Source organism: Mytilus californianus, unplaced genomic scaffold (assembly GCF_021869535.1).
Source record: "Mytilus californianus isolate M0D057914Y unplaced genomic scaffold, xbMytCali1.0.p SCAF_8, whole genome shotgun sequence".
Lineage (NCBI taxonomy): Eukaryota > Metazoa > Mollusca > Bivalvia > Mytilida > Mytilidae > Mytilus > Mytilus californianus.
Genome location: NW_026262734.1, coordinates 107,339,800 through 107,363,441, shown reverse-complemented (window position 1 = coordinate 107,363,441; position 23,642 = coordinate 107,339,800). Strand labels below are relative to the sequence as shown.

Below are 23,642 nucleotides of genomic sequence, written 5' to 3'. Positions count from 1 at the left end.
ACCAGTCCATCATCATTATCATCTTAAAATAAAATCAAATTCCTGGAAAACACCTATAAGTGATAAATAGATATACCTATTCGGGCTAAAGGCCTCCTGGTACATTTAATGAAACTAAACTGAAAAGACTATATAATATACACATAAAGTTAAAACATATAAAAAAATGCCTTATTATAACAATTCATACCTTTTATATCTTAACAATTGATATATTTTGAGTAAAGTTGTTTTTAATAATTTTCTTTTAGAGAAAGGAATACTATAAATTCAGAAATTATTGCGATGTTTTTATTAATGCGAATAATGCGACTGGGTGAATATCGCAATAATAAAAACTCGCATTTTGATATCTAATACATAATACTGTATGCAGATTTTCCCATAATCGCAATAATTAATCTCGCATTATTGTCCATTTTTAAAAAATCGCAATAATAAATGCACGCAATAATTTCTGAATTTACAGTACTCTTGAGATTATGAAGAGGTTAAACTATAGTGTCATTTGTGGTTTGACCTATTCTGGATATGAAGGCTGCTGAATATCTTAATTCTATTCTATACATCTTAACTCCGGCAATTGCGTTTCGCCATCATAATTTATCTTTATAAAAAGAACAATTAGAATATTTGTTTCCACAATAAGGGCCGGTCTGAAATGGCTAAGTTGTGCTTTATTCATGGGTAAACTCGTTCGAATTCCGGATAAATAAAAAACAACAATAAAAGTTCTTATTTGCTCACTGTATGCATGTATAGTTGAGCATAGTAACATTTTTTGTCTTAACATGAATGGGAAGGAGGACAAATGAGTAAGTATGTTCATAGACTTTACAGGGAAAAAACTGAAATTGAATAACCGAAAAAAAAAATTACATTAATCGTTAATTGTGCAAAACCTGCACTTCGCAAATGCATATAATAAATGATTTCTTCTTGGGTTTCTGACAAAACTACCAAAAAACCTGGTTTGGAAAGACAGAAATCGACTCAAAACGTCATAAGCTGCTTTTCTGTAAAAATCCCGGATTCGAAAAATTGAATTGTCACTGACAGTAAGTAAACATTATAAAAATGTAATAATAATAATTTTACCATAAGTCTTAGCCACAAAAGAGAGATACATGGAACTTTATGACATTTTGTGAAAACAAACAGATTCTTAGTGTAGACAATATATACATTGGAACCTACATGTCAGGAAATAAGTACACCCGTTATTATTTTAAGTAGCTTAGAGAAGACATTAAATCTATTAGTTATACTCTTCAACAAATATACATCCATAGGAAAACAGAAATATCTTATTGCTCTGGTGAATAACGATTTGATATAGAAATAAATCGTTATGCACTGCTCAATTACATGTTGAATACCTCTGTACACGAGTAAGTAAATGTACAAAAATCCAATACAGTATTCACTGTTCAGTATTGCCAATTACACGTAAGAACAATTCACAACATTACTTATTTTACAAAACAAATCTGAATAATAAAACATCAATATGTAACAAGATTATTATACATTAAGTAATTACAATTATAATTATTGCACATTATAATTCATCAAATTCTGATCATATATACAGTGAGTGTCATAAAGTTGAATATTTTTCTTCTAGTTAAAACAAATAAAATTAAGATGGAAATTGTGTAAAAATTATATGAATACAGTTGAATCTCTTATGATACATTTATTTGCTCGGAAAAGTTTTCTACACCAACAAAATTTATTGTGCAGTCAATTACTATACACAACATGTAAAAACCATTGTTTAGCTGAATTGAATTACGACTTAAAGGTTGTTTTTAGCCTAAATACATTAACAAATAGATTACCGGTTTCGCCAATACAATTTATGTCATTTCTTTAATATATCTACTTTCCAAAAACTGAATATGATCTAAATATTTTATACTGTATTGAGGCCGTATACGAGATATACAATATATATGTTATGGCAGATATATTCAAACTAAAAAGAAAAATAAACACACCTACAAATGATATCAAGAACTATTCAGTCGTATTGAAACCGAATAATGAAAGCGACATCATTTGGTAACTTCAGATACAAACTTTGTTTCTCACAATACTCATTACACATTACATATGCCAAAAACTTTAACATGACAGAACTACCACAATGCAAAAATGTAATTCTCGTTTTCACTTTAATCATACTGTCACATCATGAATGACCAAATACTAACAGTAAGTATACTCTAAACTCATTCACTAAATCCATCAAATGGAGATGTCCTTACTGATTTCATGAATATGTAAATTGGCAGTCATGTGATGATAACCTTATGACTAGTTATACTCTTTCTCCTCCAACATCCGCTCCGCCATTCATTCTTACATCATTGTAAGTTGCTGTGATATAATTGTCTCTGTCTTTTGTAGGTTTGAGTAAATAACGTATCCTCTGTAAATTAAAGTTATTTGAGTGCAAAAAGGTAAATGATACAGGCACTCTATTGTTAAAATAATATAGTTCAAAGTATTTATTCTGATCAGTTTAAAAGTAACTGTTAATGGAATAATTTTATTAAAAAAAAAGAAAGATCAACATGACCACATACTTTAAATGATATATATTTGACTTAATAAACCACCAAAAAGTTTAAAGTGAAAAGGACAGTTTTTATTTCTTGCTGTCTCATTTTCAAATTCTATTTCTTAAAGAAAACATTGCAAAACGTAACTGTTAAATGAATGTACTGTCTCTATCTCGTTGAATCTCGCTTTATTACTTAGCACTATAAATGCGTTTGTAGTTGAGTAGATTATATGAATCGTTTACTAATTAGATAATTGATAGATAAGCAACAATAGAAGATATGTTTTTGTCCAGACTCCTAACATACCAACAATTGATACAAAAGTATTAATTGCCAACTTTGCATGTGAGAAAGCATTTATACAACCCAAAAATCACACGTTCATCAAATTCGGTTACATTATGATGGAGTACTTAGTACATTTCTAAAATTTAACGTTCAACATTGACATTGACCGTGACAGGAGTATACTAGTACACAAAAATGAAATTTCGAAATCTTTAACAAGACATATACTTGGCCTGACGATGTTTGTATTTTAGGTGTTGTTATATTGCTGTCTTATTAAGTACCAGTCCACGTAAGAATCCTGCACATTTGAAAAATACTGATTCATGACCCATTACCAGTTCCTCCAATATTTTCATATATTGTGTGTTTTGATGTTTTGATCAAAATAAAAATGTTTTCAAATATATAGATTTTTGTCATATTAAGATAGAACTATGCACATTTCGCCCCCTTCTAATTCATCCTCTGTATAAAGTGCATCGTTAAAGCTAAGTATCTTTACTGGTCACTTTAGTAAAATTACAATACTTTGAAATCTGAAAAAAACTGGAACACTTCTACATATGATATCAAAAACTTTCATTTGTAGCCTAAACTGTGTTTTTCACTATATGTATTTTCCTTTAGAAATCTGTATCATCTGATATGCTTCAAGAAAGATATCTCTTTCAAAAATGATATTATTTTCTTACAGTGCATTTCAGGTTTTTTCATTGATCTAATATAAAAAAATGTGGGAGATTGAACTACCACATATATTGATGTTGATGTTGCCATTGATGTATCATTTATTTGTATACTTTTTTGTTACAGTATATTTTCGCCATTACCCATTGGCAATTATATTTTACCAGTCGTTTAGAATTTAGAATGTTGTTGGAAAATTAAAGGGAAAAAGCAAATTATGGAAATTAAAGGAGTTGTTATGGTGACATTGTTACCAAAGCAACCAAATGATGTACAAGTGTTTTTTTTTTTTTGTGTGAACTTTTCACCGTATTTGAACAAATCAGCCATACACATGATATAGAATCAACTTTTGCAACTATCAGTGTATCACCCATTGTATGATTCTTACATGGACAGGTACTTGATGTGTTTTCCATATGTCCTCAAACTAGGGACTGACAATAATATGAATGTTAATCAACTGTGTATGTTCCCTGAAGCTTGCAAAACAATTATCATAGTTACCTCTACTGGAGACCCGCTTGCTTGACAAAACCCTATAAGGGCAAACAATGGAATGCATATGACAGAGGAACCAGCCACAAACCAACCAATGATATTTGCTCCATCGGGATATACATAATCCGCATATGTGATTGGTTTGAATGATATTACACCATACAACATGATCACCTGTTTCAGGAAAAAATAGAAATTACTGGAAGAATATTTTACAGTTTAACATATAAACTTACAATGTACATGTTTTTGTGAGTGCTATTATCCGTCTTAGTATGTACTATTAAGTAATATTCTCGTTTTTCATTAACTTCATCATGAAAATCATAAAGTATTGCGAATTATTAATCAAACGAAAAATGCAAAAGTTATTCAACTATCATTTGTTAACTTAAAATGCGTGTTAAAACAAGAAATGTGAGTGAACCCACAAAAGGATTCAATGCCCCACAAGTTCAAGTATCTCCCCTGTACCAAGTGTGTCCTATTCTCGATTGTGACATTTTGATTGGGTGTGAACTCGCATGACGGGTGATCAATGCATAGCAGTGGACGCTTACCCGGTTTCAGTCCTGAAGTTCATGCCATTCCATCAGTTTTCATTTGCTTCTTTGATTTGTCTCTTCCTTATCGATTTACGAAATTTGAAAACCGGTAAACTACTGTCGCAATATTTGATATGTACATTACATAGAGTGTATAAAGAAAAATGCAATGATGTCTGAACGTACAAGAGCCTGTAAACACAACTACTCAAGCGTGTTTTGAAAAAAGTATTAACAAAAATACCGAACTCCAAGGTTAAAAAAAGTGGGAAGTCCATAAAACTTTGCATAATCAAACGCACGACTATATCAACCAAGGGGAGGAATTGAAAAAAAAACTTTTATTCAAGTGGGAGGTTTTGATAACCAAGAACCATGTGCTCACTTGCGTGTTAACGTCCAGTGACAATCTTGCATACTGAGAACAAATACAATTTGTATTGTTTCTGAATACAATTTATAGGCAAAGCATATCTTTCAATTGGGGATAAACGAAAATTTGATATCTAGCAAATGATTGTTTTGTTGATCAAAAATACATATAATATGTATTCAAAGGTATTACACAATACAACAAATCATATCAATCGCCAACACAAAAAAAACCAGACATCTAAACAAAGAAGAACTGTTTTAATTTCAAAACAACAGTAGGCAAAGCAGTTCCAATTTAGAATATTTTAGGTTGTATCAAGACTATAGTTGTAACACCGATATGACCGAGATATGTAGACTTTTTGCATGCAACCTCGTCCCCTATTACGCTACGTGAATTATTTCTTTTCCTTGCATGTTATATAAACGAACGAAAATAAAAGAATTTAGTTTTTAATTTTTTATTCTAAAGTTATACAATCACTTACCAGGAGGAAAACTGGTGCAACCACCATCCAACAGACTCTCCAGTAAGGTCCAGGTCCATGTCCAATCATCGTTTCAATGTCACCAGAAAATCGGCCTACTCCTGCAATCAACACAAAATAATGTTTCACCAGTTTAAATTTCTCCAGAAACTGCATTGTACATTATATGTTTGACATTCAGAACCCACGAATTCATCTGTCATTCATTCATTGATCGAAATAACAGTTAGGTTTCAACTCTTTCAGGCAAAGTTAACCTTAGAAGGATTTGGCTATTTTTCAGGTCCTTTGGTGATATAGCTCTTCAATTGTTTCGGTTTTTATATATCCTTGGCTTTCAAATATTCGGCTTTGAGCGTTCCTGATAAAGGTAAATCCAGAAATGCACTTCGAACGCATGACATTTATAAGTGTTGTTTTCATTTTTTCTAACGTGAGAATAAGAGACTGGCTAATGTCACTTCAATGCGTTGTGTTGTTTTCTTTATTTTGGAATGAAGTATCTGTGTCAGATATTTCGTTGATCACAATATGTCTAAGACGCGGGACAATTTAAAAAAGCTTTCTACCTCTGACACTGATTTCGACCTTTTCTGTGTTTGATGACAACATTTCTATATTTTCACTGCATTGTTTAAAGAAGTGCACGGTGCAGTGTGTTTACATAAATGTATGTAGTTTACCGATGGTCAATTTATTAACTTGCGGGTATTAACAGACGAATAAAAAGGGGAACAAAATTAATCGCACCAATTCATATTGGAGTCGGACGAGATGCGAAGAAAGGGTCATCATTTATATGCATGTGTGCAAACTATTTTATACGATTTTAAAGTAACGTCAAACCAAAATGTAAGGTAAAGCTTTGCTACACTCCTTCGGCAGCGTCAACATTTAAGTTCTGTGTGTGAAAAGATGTTTTAGACATCAAAATATTTGATAAGATTGATTCTTATATTCATGTTTCTTACTTATAAATTCACTTCTTCATTTTGCATTAAACAATTAGATCCATTCCATTCTAAACTGAATATAAAATAAGGAGATGTGGTATAATTGCTAATGAGACAAATATCCACCTAAGTTCAAATGAAGTGGATCTAAGATGAGACAGAGTATTTACATTTATATTTTTTCTCATACAAACTTTGCATCTGTCGTCGTCCAAAAAAATTGAAATGAGAATTAAAGAGAGGCAAAAGATACCATAGGGGTATACAAACTCATAAGTAGAATACAAACTGCCAATGACATGGCAAAATAACGAAAAACCACCAAAAGACAAACAACAGTATACAAAGTACAACATAGAAACTAAATACTGAGCAACACAAACCCAATCAAAAATCCTGGTGTGATCTCAGGTGCCCCAGAAGAGTTAGTAGATCCTACTCTACATGTGGCACCCGTCATGTTTCTTATTTTATAATTGATATTAAAAACTGTTAGATACTAGGCTCATAATTTAGTATGTTTATCAGTGGCGCTCAAATCAAATCGGATAAAAGACAAAATCAAATACGTAGTTGAGAATCATTGAAAACATTTTTTCACGTTGATTTTTTTACAAACCAAATATTAGCACATGCTTTCCAAAAATGATTTTTTCCAACATTAAGCATCTTTGATTAATGTGTGTTGTTGAAAAAGTGATACTATTTTTGCAGTTCCTATAGTTATACATTAAAGAGATACAATTGATGCTCTCATTCAAATATTTAAACAGAATTCTGAAAGACAAATACAGATATGTGACTGATTACTGTCTAATGAACACCTGAAACATGTTATTGGATAAATTTACAACTCTTTTTGATGTTCGAATTCAATTCAAGGGACCGAAAAGTGAAGTTAACATATTCTCCTTAGTTTACAGAAAATGACTGTATCAATGATTCATTGTGATATGTCCGTATAGGAGTGGTGACCACTGCGCTGAGAATACCATCCCTTGGGAACAAAACGTTCCCATAAATGGCATCAACTCAGTGGTTGTTAAAACCCAATTAAGCTCTTAATTAAGTACAACGGACACATGTCAATCGTTTAATAAACTATGGTTGATTGAGGTGAATTGGAAATTTGATTGGAATTTATATAGATAAGACAAGTCGTAAACATTTCATTGTAAAATATTTAAATATTTTGAAGGACAAAAGGTAATGCTTTCTAAAAGATAAGCTACAATTTTGTTTAAATTATTGATAAGGGACGACTGCTTTCAACTTCTATTTTTCTACTTATTATCATTTTTTTCAAAAGGTATTACTACCAAGGTACAATATGAGACTGATTTCTCTTTATAAAAACAAGGCTAATCAAACATTTAGACTTGATCAAACAAGATTAAATATGACATCACTAGCAATTATTCTTAAGTTATGCAATATGTTAACGCCAAGTTAAATGAAATGTCGACACTTCGGAGATACAGTAAATACATAGGACACGATCTCCATTCTGACTAAACAACAAATCTATAAGTTGTCACAAAACAGCAATATTACTTTCATGTTATTAGAAAAACATGCCTTTGACGTTAATATCCAAGTCTGACAACACTGGAGTGGTGACCAAAGGCTATTATTTGTACTTTTGTACTAAATTGAAAACGTTCAACAGTATTAAATCGATTTTGATAATAAATGACGTCATTCAAAATTGTCAATATTGTCTTAAACGTATTACTCTTTCTTAATTTGTGTTTGTTAATTAAAACTTTGAATACCAGGGTGTATGGCATTTTATTCTATTCAAACATTTCCAAAGTAAAAAAGACCTAAGGTGTATATGAGTCACGAGACATTGAACACAACAATTGCAGTACGCTTCACCTAATTGTACTAAATACAGCGACTTATTCTAAAATGTAGGAGTTCAGATTTGGCTTTTAGGTTTTTTAATTTGTTTGGTGTAAACAAACAACACTAATAAATATGGAAGGAAAAAAAAAGAAATGAGATTTACAAATAGTGAAACTAAAGCAATCTACTGCTTAAAACATCACTCTAATGAACAACATGTAAAAAATATGAACTATGATTCATAACTTACCGTAGACCCAAGATACGACCATAGTTTCAAAGAAAACTGCAAACAATATAGAATATCCAGCGGCAAAATTATCCATCAAGTTCACAACAAGAACTCCGCCCTGTAAAATAAATTGTCTGAAAATTAACCTCGTTATGCATGAACTTGGTAACACATTACTGGAAAAACTTTGGTATCGTTCGTCAGTAAAGAAACGACAAATCATGCAACTAAAAAGTATTGTGTTATCAAACTTCCTCGTCTGAAAAAAAACCTTTCCTAATTGAGTACTAAATAACACCATCAGGTGCGAACATTTACTTTTTATTGTCGCAATATAATAAATTGATGACTGAGAAATTCAAATTTCAAAATGGGAAAATTAAAATCATCTTTTTTTGTCGTAAAAATATAGGGTAATTTCCGAAAGATTTGGCTATAAATACACAGCAAAAATTTTTTTTAGCTAGTGGATGAATAAACGCTAAATACTATGCTGGTTTCCGGGCGACGATTGTGCTTCACATAATAACTAACCATTTTTGCGCCAAATAGTCCCGAATTAGGTAACTTCGATATTGTGGGGACTTCACTTGTTATGTTGTGTATAACCCATTAAAAGGGTATATTTATATTTATTATTGCAATCCTGGATAATGAACCATCGAAACATTTGACTTAAGAAAACCTGACTGATAATTTGATATTCTTACCTCTGTACAGAACGCCAAGCCAACTATAAAATAAAGAGAAAACAAACAGAAGACAAACAACTCTCTATGTTTCCTCAATATAGGAAATTCATCAGATAAGGCTGTAATGATTGCTTCTGAACCTCCAAACTACAAAAAAATGTTAAACAAAATAAAGTTTTCTATTTTCTACTTATCCACCTAATTGGACAATAAGTAAGTATGTTGCATTATAAGAATATCAGAACTTTGGATATTCTGTTTGGTTCAAGAGTCTTTTACGAAGACGCATAAACTGCACATTCCAAATACCAGGAAATTAATTTGAATTTCATCTTTAGAACGTCGGTCTGGTTGATACGAATTTTTTGTCATATCCTTTAATCAATTTTAAACTTACACAGTATTCTCAGTAACCAATCATTTGTTTGATAGGCACTGTGTTACTTTGAAAATGTAGAGCAGTTACAGAATAACGTTATAAGTGTTAAGAGTTGCACTGTTGATGTTCGATACGCTATGTATGCATACTGGCTACGGTATAAATTGATTTCATATATTAGGCGTTTTTTACGTATCTTGTTGAAGTGCAATAAGTAAAATGTTTTTTTCTGATTGAATAATTATGGGTTGATAAGAAATCTTGTATTAACATTTGGAGCATACCCTCATCTTATATTTCATATTCATATACGTTCTGGACTCAATCGAAATCAATACACTAGTAATGCATTTTGATGGGTGATTTAACAATATATATCAATATAAATAAGGAAAGGTTGTATAATTGCCAGTGAGACAACTATATATCAACCAGAGACACAATGACGCACATGGCAGTGTACAGACAGTTATTTTCATTTAAAAAAAATATCAAACATATTCACCATGCGCTCTTCAAGAAAATACTGATAAGTTGAAATCAAAGTACGAATTTTCATGTGTTTTTTTTTCACTGGTGGTGTTAGCTATTTCTATATATAGATTTACTTACGGAACTATCAAGCCCAAGAGTGAGAAGCATCAAGAAAAATATAACGGCCCAAAATGGTGCACCGGGTAATGTTGCTATTCCTTCCGGGTAAACTATAAATACTAGTCCTGGACCTACAATACAAATAACTCATCATCAAATAATCCAATTAAGGTGGTACCCAACACCTTGACTAATATTAATTTGGCTCGTTTAATTTTCATAAAATTTTGACAAAATGTTTACTTTGACCCTTTGACAAAAATATAAAAAATTCAAAATATTTGAACCAACCACTTTATCAGAAAAATTTTATTGGTTATATAGCAGTTTGACAAACACTAATTTTGATCATTGAGAAGCTTAATATTTCCTTAACAATACAACGTGATTAAAACGTTCAGCTGATTTTTACAGAGTTATCTCCCTGTAGTGTTAGGTACCACCTTAATTGAGTTTTGATAAAGCAAATAGAAATATGATATTTATTTTGAGTTATTATTGTTAACATTATTTAGTGTGAGTGTCTGTGTCTTATCACCGGAGAGACATGTTTTCGAGGTCTAATATTTGAAGACATCAGAAATGTCGTCTGATCTGTACATTTACCGATTGTGTCATATTCCCTTTTTACAATTTTAAATAAGTCTTGATGAGCATGTCGGATGATGCATAGCCAGAGATGTTTATTCGATCGACACAGACAGTATCGCTCCATTGAAAAGTAATAATATTCTCTTATTTTTTTCAGTTGGTTTCTTAACATGCAAATTGATTAACAAGTATGTGAACATAAAACGATACTGTTTATACTCTCCTTATCAAATAGATTGTTCTATTGGTGAATAGTGGACAAAACCAGGAAGAAGATACCAGTCCACATATGTAAAAATCCACAGCAATACATTAATTACAAAAATAAAAAGCAACAATACCCTTTAACCTTAAGTTTGCCCTTCATTGTATTTTTCTTGTTTATTGTGTGCTTAGTTGCAAATTTGCTGAATATAGCTCACATTTTGAATTACATTGATATTAGTACTGTAAACTGAAATATATCTATACCATTTTTTTTGCGATTTGCAGACTGTATTTTAATTTGTATCGTTTTTTTTTTTAAATATGTAATATACGTACTGTATATCCATATACTATTATCATGAATATGAATTTCCACTAAAGTTTTATATATATTTATATATATCATTTATATGTATTGGATACATCAATTATTCAAAAAATAATTTACAAGTTGAATATAAAAGGTTTCTGACCTTAAAACTTATTGCAATTACAAAGTTAATGAATATGTCGGAGCTTTCGGCAAAATACTTTTTCGTCATTTAACAGTAATAATCGAAATTTAAGGAATCTATCACATCGTTTATTGCATATATGGTATCATTTGGATAATTAGGAATTTTGTAATGAAAGAAAGGTTTCGCATATAATGAATTAAGAAACGTCAATTAACACATTAGTGCAAAACAAAAAAAAAATGAAAAAAATCAGTTCTATAATCATACCAACATGTAATACAAACAAACGCAGATATGATTTTATAATATTACTGATAATTTTGATCTTAACGACCTCTAGCTCGATCAATACTGTAACTGATGCTGATGGGTAGAGCCTTGCTTAAAGTTAAATGAAAATGTATTAGGATCATGCGTATACATCACTTTAGCAATGCCATTTCAATAAAACCTACCTTCTTGGGCAACACTAGAAATATGGACGCCTGCTTTTTCAGCCATGTATCCTAATATCATGAAGATGACAAAGCCCGAGAAAAAACTAGTCAAACAATTAATTGCACTTGTGATCAAAGCATCTCTGTAAGGTAAGAAAAAAATAAAAAATTATGAAAGAGAATCAATAAAAATGCGAATAGCTTGATACCAATAAAGATACATATATATTTTTTCATATTTATATATTTATTTCAGAGCATACTAATATTTATGTTTTGACCAATACGTGCATTATTTGTATACTAGAGACAGATCTGTAAAAGAAACTTTACTTGTTTGCTGAATTCTAGATATTTATTTCAACCGTATTATGTCATTATGTGATGATTTATCTGAAGAAATATTTTGTAAACTAAGCACATCCTGATAAAGGCGTCAATAATTTCAATCAACACAGCCAATACTTTCTGCTCAATTATAAATGTGGATTATATGATGTGCAAAAGAGAGGTGACAGATACCAAAGGGACATCCAAACTCACAAATCGAAAAAAAAACTAACAATGCCACGGCAAAAACGAAAAACAATCAAAACACAAAAAAATGTACACAAAGCACAACATAGAAAACTAAAGACTGAGCAACACGAACCCACCAAAACAGGGGGTGATCTCAGTTGTTACGTAAGGGTAAGTAGATCCTGCTCCACCTGTGGCGCTGACCTTGTTCATTTAAGTAAAAGTTGGTGATAAGTCAAGTTCTGTAGGTTACATTTGAGGAAAGGAGGACGGGTTTGTGGTTAAGACACTTTGTTCACTCGTTGTCATCAGTGAAACAGATATTCCGGAATGGTCCACCAAGTCGTGATAGCGTCCATAAATTTTTCCAAGGAATGAATTCAATTTAACCACATGGAAATTTTTGTTAAAAAATAGCTCCCTAGTTAGTGGTAACCCTCTTTCAATAGTGAATGCAAGCACTGGAATATCTAACAAGAGATATATACTCCGTATGCAGGCGCTGCTGGAATGTTGCTAAATAGAAATGGAAGGTTCGCAAATGGAAAACTGAAATCATCTCTTTTGTCGCAGAGTTTTGTTCTCAACCACCCTCATTGTCCATTTCCAAATAAGAGTCAAATGTCACCAAGGAAAGTTTCTCTCCACAAAACTACTAAGGGTATTTCAGTTAAGTATATATTATTATATTGGTAACGATGAAATAAAGTGATATCCCAAATGAAATGAAAACCTATTTTTCACATGTAATCTCCCTGAGGTCATACAACAATATCTGTTATCAAAGCGGTGTCCATAACGTTGCATAAAATGGAGTGAAAACGACGCACGAAAAAAGAATATAGTTCATTGCAATTTTCTACTTTATTTATATAAAATGAAAATAACACATTATGTTAATTTTATATTTGAAGCCAAGGTAAGTAAAAGGATTACAAATCCAATTATTTGATCACTGAAAATATTCACAACGCTGATAAAAAAATTTCATGCGATACGCCCATTCATGAATTTGTGTGTTGTTCTGTCAATCATTGATAATTTATCGACATTCGAATTTTCTATAATTGAAATGAAGGAAACCAAATGAACTTTTACTACTTTTTGAATGATAACTTTATACTGCATTAAGACAATAATCAAAACCGAGATAATATTTACTACAACAAAAACACAAATATTATTAAAGTTAAGACTGGACTAAAAGATCGTTTCATAGCTAACAACGAATAACTAGTTGTTCTTGCTATTACTTATATGATTAGTGCATTATCTAGTTTTTACAAAGTTAAAGAAAAATCTAATATTTTTACAATAATTCCTTCGCACATGTTGTAAAAAATACAGAAGACATCAAGGGGTCAAATGTAAATTTGGACAAGGGAACATATCTAAACTTCTATCGATGTCATTAATATTGTCGATAAACGACTAAGACATAATAGGTCTCATAGTAAACACAAAAACCGTAATAAACGTATTAAACATCGTATAAATTATACACTTGCTGATCTGTTATCTATAATAAAAAATAATGATAGACATCAAGTATTATGCAAACTGGGTCATATACCAATAAGTAAATTATATGCTATTTTTCAGGAGTGTGATAAAATTTCATTTTTAGCCCGTTGTATGAACACACCCGTATTAATACAGCCTATTGTCATCACAGGCTGTTTCCTAGTATCGATATACCTGAAAATCATAAACGGCATTTTCTTAAATTAAAATATATAAATAGAGGTATTGATTTTATTAACTTATCTAGTATATTCAATGACTCTACCATCTATAGCCAAATATCTCCATATTTTGATAATACAGAACCACCTATTATTTCGTATTCTTATAAAAAAAAAACAGCAGAAGTTTGATTTTTAATTATACGTCAGTTACATCAGATGTCAACATAGAAAATAATGCTCCTTCCACTTGAGACTGTGACACAACTAGTTTTAGATTAGTTCTCTATGGTCATGTTATTACAGGAGACCTCAACATCGTCGAAGACCGTGAGGTCAAAACTTTTCTTAAGAAAGGACCCTAAATATCGTCTTTCATCTATAATAGATTGGCGTCGGGTCATTAAATACGCTTTGTCTGCCTACTGTAAAAATTGGTGTAAACGTGAAAAATCTGATAACAAATCTCAGTTATTTGAATAAAATTATGAATACTGTTGATATTCGTATATCTCACTTTGAAGACAATTCTGAAATTAATAATAGGGTCCATGATATACCAATTTCTAGAATAAAAAAAAAACTCCAAGTACACGCACAGCGGTTTGTGTTCGTACCGGCAGACAAAGCAGCCAATAATGTAGTGATGGTGTGACGCATATACTATACGGGAGTTCTCCAAAACGAAAATTTTAATTCGTCTACATTCGGGTCCCTACGCTCCACAGAGAGTCAAATTGTAAACAAGCATATCACTGCCACTACCCAGCTTAAAGCTTCTTCCGAACATTTGAAAGTCCCGACTATGTACTGGTTACCTTAATTACACAAACAACCATTTAAATTCCGTTTCATCTCCGCATCTTGTAAGTGTTCTACTACTAATATGTCAGTGCTTCTAACTACCTCCCTTACTACTATCAAAGAATTTGTTAAAGCTTATGAAAATAATGGTATTAATTATTTTTGGAGTGTTAAAAATTCTTTAGAGGTTTTAGATAAACTACGTGCTTTTTATTGTCCTTTTAATTCTGTTGACAGTTATGATTTTTCTACTCTCTACAGAACACTTCCACACAATCTTATCAAGAAAAGTTTTCATATTTAATTAGATGGTCTTTTGAAAAATCTCATTGCAAATTTATTTGCTGTAACTCGTTTAAAGCCTTTTTCTGTAACGAAAAAAGGAAAGTATGCTAGATACACTTACTGGAAATGTGACGATATGATTGACGCTTTAAATTTTCTCCTAGACAACATATATGTACGTTTCGGCGATATAGTGTATCGACAGGTAGTATGTATTCCTATGGGCACTAACTGCGCCCTTTTAATAGCAGATTTATTCCTGTATTGCTATGAATATCAGTTTATGACCAAACTCAGTAAAGACACGTCATTGTTACATTTAGTTGATAGATTCACAATACCTACCGTTATCTTGATGATATTTTGTCGTTAAATAATCCAGAGTTCTCTAAATATACTACCGAAATTTACCCAAAGGAACTTATTTAAAATAAATCTAACATAAACAGCAGTAGTTGTTCTTTTCTAGATTTAGACATTTCAATTTAAAGGGAAACTCAATACTAAAATTTACGACAAAAAAGACGATTTTTCATTCCTTATTGTTAATTTTCCTTTTTTAGACGGTGATGTTCATTTGGCTCCATCATACGGTGTTTATTTATCCCAACTCGTTCGTTATGCCGGTGTGTGTGTAGTGATGTCATAGATTTTAACGAACGTAATCAATGTATCACTGGTAAATTATTAAGTCAGGGATTTCGTTATCATAAATTACTTAAAACTTTTACTAAATTCTTTCATAGATACAAAGATTTGATTAGTAAATTTGGCTGTACCTGTAGAAAACTTATTCAAAACGGTATTTCACATCCTAATTTTACGGTAATATTGTACTAAAAGCGCGGAAATCACTATGTGATCCGTGTAAACTCATCGAACCTTTAAACAAACTTATGAGTAAAGGTTATCTAACCAATGATGTAATTAGATCTTTGAATATAGTTTACATTGGCACAAATATCAATTTTGTCATCAGCAAATTAAAACATAACTAAATTTGTATTCTTTTCAAACGTATTTTTGTGATGTAAAAATACACATCCACGTTCATTTTCTATATAAAAATTACTCTACCTATATATAACATTATACATATTTATTAAAAGGTTAACTCCTAACTATCCTACTGCCTGTCGATACTTTTATTTTGGCATTGCACAAGTTATATCTTCATGACTGTCCATGACATTAAAACACTAAATCCCTGGGATGTGTTTTAGTTGATTTTAGTCTCTGATGCATGATTTTTTATTATTAATTGTTTTTGGCTCTTAACTAGCTTTCAGTAACTGCGAATACTCTCAAATCGTATATTTGTGTTATTTGACCTGTTGATAAAATTTGTAATGTATTTTTGTTATTTAATGTTTACTTATTTAGTGTTATATCTCGTGTCACTATTTTTAATATTTACCACCTTTGATAAGTGTTTAGTATGACGATAAATTTTCACTTCGGTTCTCGTACTATATATATATATATATATATATATATATATATATTTGTAAAAAATGTTTCCGTACTCCATGTATACCTTACAATAAAATTATTTTTATTTAACTTTTACGTTATTCTATTTGGCGGCATTTTGTCCAAGTTTATGGTTGTCTTTCTGATATTGTTTTACATCCAACCCCCTTGTTTTATTAATTTTGTATTTACATTGTGGCATAGATCAAATGTATTCGTTCAGTGTATGTTCACTTGTTTTTGTTAATATGTCTTTTGATTGAGTTAAGCAATTGCAATTGATATTTTATAGTGTGTCTTTCTATGATGTGATGTTACACTATTGTTTCAGGTTAGGGTGAAGGTTGGCGCCTATTAAAACGTTTAAACCTGCTGCATATGTTTGCACCTGTCCTTAGTCAGGAACCTGATGTTCAGTGGTTGTCGTTTGTTGATGTGGTTCATAAGTGTTTCTCTTTTCTCGTTTTTTAATAGATTAGACCGTTGGTTTTCCTGTTTGAATGGTTTTACACTTGTCATTTTTGGGGCCCTTTATAGCTTGCTGTTCGGTGTAAGCCAAGGCTCCGTGTTGAAGGCCGTACTTTGACCATGTTGCCCTATAATTTTTTTCTTTTTACAAATTGTGACTTGGATGGGTTGTCTCATTGGCACTCCTACCACATCTTCTTATATCAAATTAACTATTTTCTCATTTATGCAAACAAATGCATTTCATTAAATAGATGACTAGTACTACTCAAACGAAATTTTGTTGTGCTGATGTTTAGCTCAATGCTTTTATGGATTTAAAAACATTACAAAATAAAATTGAGAATGGAAATGGGGAATGTGTCAAAGAGACAACAACCCGACCATAGAGCAGACAACAGCCAAAGGCCACCAATGGGTCATCAATGCAGCGAGAAACTCCCGCACCCGGAGGCGTCCTTCAGCTGGCCCCTAAACAAATATGTATACAAGTTCAGTGATAATGGACGTCATACTAAACTCCAAATTATACACAGGAAACTAAAATTAAAAATGATACAAGACTAACAAAGGCCAGAGGCTCCTGACTTGGGACAGGTGCAAAAAAGCGGCGGGGTTAAACATGTTTTTTGAGATCTCAACCCTCCCCCTATACATCTAGCCAATGTAGAAAAAACAAACGCACAACAGTACGCACAGTAAAACTCAGTATAAGAGAAGTCCGAGTCTGATGTAAGAATAGGAAACAAAAGAAAATAAACAAAATGACAATAATACATAAATAACAACAGACTACTAGCAGTTACTGACATGCCAGCTCCAGATCTCAATTAAACTGATTGAAAGATTATGTCTTCATCATATGAATATCAGGCACAATCCCTCCTGTTAGGGGTTTAGTATTATACCGTCATAAAATATATGAGAAGAACATAACCCGTGTCATGCCAACAACTGGTTTTAAAACAAATGTGTTTAATTCCGATGCAAAGACCCTATAAGTGAATCAATATTAAAGCCAAAATATGCAATCTTTAATGACCTGACAACAGTATCGTAACTATATCCCTTCTTAATAAGTCTGTTTAAAGGTTTTGTTAGCGTGTGAGGTGAATACTGACATTTTTGTGCTTTGTAAAGAATATTACTATAAAAGATTGGATGTGAAATACCCGAACGTATAAGATGTCTGCATGTTGAGTTATATTAACGAATGATGTCCTTATACCGATGATAAAATTTAGTAAATGTTTTGACTAGTTTATGATATCGAAAACCCTGATGTAATAATTTTTCAGTAATACATAAATTTCTCTCGCTAAAATCTAATACGTTGTTACATACACGAGCGAATCGTAAAAGTTGAGATATATAAACACCATAAGATGGTGACAAGGGAACGTCACCATCTAAAAATGGATAATTAACGATAGGAAATGAAAAATCATAAAAGCCTGCAATGGACAGAAATATAAGAACTCTTTTTTTCTTCAAATTTAAAATAAATACCATTAATCTTTCATGGTTAAAACTTTAATTTTAAGACCAGACCATCGGGAATTAAGAGCTCGTCACACTGTACAGATACTTGCATATTGTTAAAATCTCTCTAGCGACATCTAGATATGGTTTTGTGTCTTTTTCACACTCAGAATACCGTACTTCTCTTATATATTCCTATATAAGTTAATATCCGCTTTCAAATAAGGTATAGAACTGTGGCGAGCCTTCTGAACTTTGCGTCCGTGATGCATTTCAATTTCGTATTTTATTTTTAGATTTTTAACTTTTTTGGTTCGAGCGCCATTAATGAGTCTTTTGTAGACTTAACGCGCGTATGTCGTAAAAGTCTGGTATCTTTCATAAGTTTGTTTACAACATTATTTTAAATATATATGTTTAACTCATTGATATCTGTTTTTGGTATGTGAATGGTAAGAAAAAAAAATCCAATAAAGTGACTGTAATACTTCTGAAATTAGTCTGATTGGTTCTATGTTTATTTCTCATTTAAATCCTTTTACTAAAACTGTAAATGGTTAGATACAAGAAAAATCTCTCAGAGTTCATATGAACCTCTTTGTTTGATGTCATTACAATAATGACCTAAGTACCAATTAACGAAGTCAATTTCCAACCAATTACCATTATCAAAACAATATTGGGGTCATTTTATTCGAATTCCGGAAGCAGAAGACATCCTAACGATTCTTCACTAATAGATTGGATCGTTTAAGATTAGAACAGCAACGATCATAACATAGCTGCAACCAGTAAACTCTTGCACATTAATTTAGAATAAATTGCTTCATCTCTTTTGTAAGTCTTCTATTTAAAATTGTCTATGAAACTGGAGTTACACCATAGAAATATGTGTCTGATAATTGGATAAATACATTGGTTTTAGTCGTGAGTTTAGGATTATAACTTAAAATCGAGGAAAAAACTCATGTTTTATATAAATAAAATTAAGAACTCGTTGCATAGAATTAGAGTCTCGAGACGCTAAAAAATACATCTGTTAAATTCAAAAGGCGCATAGTAAGATTTTTGTAGAAAACATAATATCATATGTGCAGAAAACATAACATCACCTGTGCAGAAATTATTTTGTCGACCTGTAATCATGAACGTCCTAAATATTGAAAAAGCTTGAACCCTTTTCCAAAGGCTACCTGTTGTAATGTAATACTAGTAACAATATCAAAACTTTTATTAAGAAAACTTTTGACAGAATGACTTCTAAACATTAATTAATTAATCGCATGTAAAGTCTACTCAAAGCTTTAACAAAGGTGGAACCATGTGACAAAACTACCTGAATGGTAAGCCTAAGTTAAACTTTTGAACAACCAAACTCGCCAGTTTGGAGTTCGTGTGACTTTCTCACACTTTTCATGTTTTTGTACCTTGATTTGTATCGTTGTAATCTTCGTAATGCATTTATTAGATTTGAACATCGGTAAGCTACTGTTGTCTTTAATTTAGATCATGACGATCGGTATTATTAATAAAAGTTACCATATTTAGATGACAAGTATCATTATCAAAACTGTATCATTATACAAAGACCCCAAATAGCATATTCTTAAGTGGAGCAATATGATCAAACTATCCTTAGCATAATATAATTTTACGCTGAAGGAGAGACTTAAAAAATAATTAGTTTGTCAAGATGAGCAAAGGCTGTAAATGTGAAGACGGCACCTAACATCTTATTGATTTGATTCACTAATATTGATATGATATATCAATACTATCCAAATTAATATAAATATTTTTCTTTTCCCTGACAAATGAGGCAGAAAGAGCTCTATGGTATTCAAAGTAAAATATTAAGATGAAAAAGAATTCATAACAAAAGAATATAAAATCAAATAGCCATTATCACTCTTAAAGAGAAAAAAATATTGGACAACTAGCTTTTATATGTTTCAACATGAAAAATATTGTATGTATTCAATGTTGTATCATTGTGATAACTATTGCTGTTGAATCAATGCTCACAAATTAATCGTTACCAATTAACAAGCATTCAGTCTATGTGATTCTAAAGATAACATTTTGGTATTTTGCTGCTTTTCAAGTTCTCGGGAATATGCGTATTTATTCTATAACTGAGCTTTGTTTGTATTGCTGATTTAAATCACTTACAATGCATTAACCCATTTCTTTTTTTAAGTAATATTGTTTAAAAAAACATTAGTTCATAAAGAGAATGAAGCAAATTATTGATTTGTATATCACTAATTTCATATTTGGAGGAATTCAAAATATGTGAAAGTCAAGTAATTCAATTTATTTTTGATGGTATAATAATAAACTATAATAATAATAATAAGATAGCGATTAAAATTTGTATTGTTGTCCCTTGATTTACACAAAATATAACACGTACTGAAAATACTAGTCTGCCGTACCAAATAAAGGCAACAGTAGTATACCGCTGTTCAAAAGTCACAAATCGACCGAGAGAAAACAAATCCGGGCAACAAACCAAAACCGAGGGAAACACATCAACTATAAGAGGAAAACAACGAAATAACAGAACACAGAAGTGCAACAAAAAACAAACAACAATGAAACATTCAAAGAAACGAACTATTAAATAACACCTGCCATATTCCTGACTGGGTACAGGACATTTTAAGAAAAAATGGTGGATTGACAAACCTCCGCGCTTTATGGCAATGTTAAATATACCGCTAAAATGGCAACATTACATAACGGGAATAGAGTACAAATTAATTCAAAAACAACAAAGACAGAGAAATACATAAATAAATAATATAATAGTACATTTCGACATGTTAACCACAGAATAACAACGAATAACTAAAATAATTCAGGACAGTACACAAAAACAGATTAATAGAATTACGAAGTGTGTGTCTGTAACACGAATGGATCAACGCCACAAAAAGTAACGTCACAGGTAAATTTCTGCCTGACAAGATTTTGTGAAGTAGAAGAATCCGGCCTTAAATGATCAAATCGACTTTTAATGTTTAAAAATAGGCAGATCGGTCATTTTTAAATTCATTTACTCACTGCTTTTATTTTGGTTAGATTGAAATGATAACAGCTTAATAAGACTGAATAAATGCCATTTTCTGTTAAGACACACAAGCTTTTGACCTTGTGTAGAAGTGCGTAAAATATATTTTAACCTTTCTTTTTAAAGTAAAAACTTTTTTAAAAGAATGAAAACGCATGATCTGTAAAGTTTATAAAATTTCTGAAGAATGCGCTATTTCAATATTGTATAAATTTTATATTTATTTTTCCTTGTTTTCTTATTTAGATTCATTTTCAGAAGAATGTCTTCTCTGCCCAAAATTGAGTCAATTCAAAATTTGGTGTTTATGTCACATATTTCGTATTTTCGCTAGATATTCTCATCTTGTTTAATCTCTGATTCTTTTAAAGATTGTCAAACGAGACTCTTGATAATCGTTACAGACTACATAATGACCCAAAGATGTCTTGTTGGGTGAACCTTTAAAGTGTAATTGCTGTCTGAATATTTAACGTACATATGGCTAAAAATTGCTCCATGCATATAACACATTTCTAAATAGATTATAAAATAAATGGAGGAAATGAAATTACATATCAATCACTTACCTATAAACATTATTATGAAGTTCATTATAACTGGCAAATGCAAGTAAAACACCAAATCCTGGACCCAATGAGAAAAACACTTGTGTTGCGGCATCTACCCATACCTATAATTAAAACGTTTGACTCAAGTAGGTACTATCGTACATGGATGTTATTCTTTAATTAATTTTAATGATCTCTTGAAAGTAAAGCACTTTTAAAAAAGACACATAATTTTCGGGACAACTCAACAACGTAGATGTTTAAGTGAGCTAATTTAGTTTCATTGTCCCCTATCGTTTGTCCCTATCGTACATTTTCCGCATTCAATCTAACTACGCACTACTAAATTCCCCTGGTGTTCTAGATCTGTATCCGATATGATTAGATAGTTATAAGATTCGTAAAATGGTTCATTATCAAACTATACTGCTCCTGATAAGATAGTTTCCGATGAAATAAATTCAGAAAAAAAACCGAACAGGATTTCAAAGTCCTTCTGATGCTAAAATTCACTAACCAACCGCAACAAATGACAAATATATGTAAAGGACAGGCTCTTATTTATTTTACTAAGTCCAACTAAGGTTAGATATACCGGCGTCGAAGAGATGTTAAAAATGCCATAAAAGCGGGAGGTTTGGCATGCCACAAAACCAGGTTCAACCCACCATTATTTTCTTAAAATGTCCTGTACCAAGTCAGGAAAATGGCCATTGTTATATTATAGTTCGTTTCTGTGTGTGTTACATTTTAATGTTGTGTTTTTGTTGTGTCGTTGTTCTCCTCTTATATTTGATGCGTTTCCCTCAGTTTTAGTTTGTAACCCGGATTTGTTTTTATCTCTATCGATTTATGAGTTTTCGAACAGCGGTATACTACTGTTGCCTTTATTTAACCCTGCATAATGTAGTATAGGTATTTCTCAGTAAATACAGCATTCCATAATTTTTTCGATAGGGATGATTTTAGCAAGGAGGCTATTTTACGGAAGTGTCTATTGTTAAAAGTTTAAAGGAATGGAACTTGCTTACCTCTGATTCCTGAAGTTTTGTGGTATTAGGGGTGAGGTAGTAATAAATCCCTGTCCAGGCGCCATCAAGTGTCATTCCTCTTATCATCAAAATAAACAAAACCACATACGGAAACAAAGCTGTAAACCATACAACCTGTCAAATATCAACATTATCAAATTGAACATTAATCTTAGGCTGTATAAAAAGCGTATAGTCTCAAACATAAAAAACAATGCACATATATAAAAAAACAAGAATGTGTCCATAGTACACGGATGCCCAACTCGCACTATCATTTTCTATGTTCAGTGGACCGTGAAATTGGGGTCAAAAATATAATTTGGCATTAAATTTTGAAAGATCATATCATAGGGAACATGTGTACTAAGTTTCAATTTGATTGGACTTCAACTTCATCAAAAACTACCTTGA

General features: G+C 31.4%; 1 protein-coding gene across 1 annotated transcript in view; it reads right to left on the bottom strand.

The window, feature by feature from the left end:
- Window positions 1–1,087: 1,087 nt before the first annotated feature.
- The window catches only part of LOC127711747 (sodium-dependent dopamine transporter-like), an 85,898-nt gene continuing 63,343 nt past the window's right edge, over window positions 1,088–23,642 (bottom strand). The window contains exons 8-16 of the mRNA XM_052217860.1: window positions 23,229–23,363; window positions 22,216–22,319; window positions 11,873–11,997; window positions 10,180–10,292; window positions 9,207–9,335; window positions 8,515–8,614; window positions 5,461–5,561; window positions 4,059–4,226; window positions 1,088–2,437 (exon numbers count right to left, since the gene is read on the bottom strand). Of these exons, the coding sequence (XP_052073820.1) occupies window positions 2,327–2,437; window positions 4,059–4,226; window positions 5,461–5,561; window positions 8,515–8,614; window positions 9,207–9,335; window positions 10,180–10,292; window positions 11,873–11,997; window positions 22,216–22,319; window positions 23,229–23,363 (1,086 nt within the window). The 3' untranslated portion in view covers window positions 1,088–2,326. The remainder of the gene's footprint in view (window positions 2,438–4,058; window positions 4,227–5,460; window positions 5,562–8,514; window positions 8,615–9,206; window positions 9,336–10,179; window positions 10,293–11,872; window positions 11,998–22,215; window positions 22,320–23,228; window positions 23,364–23,642) is intronic.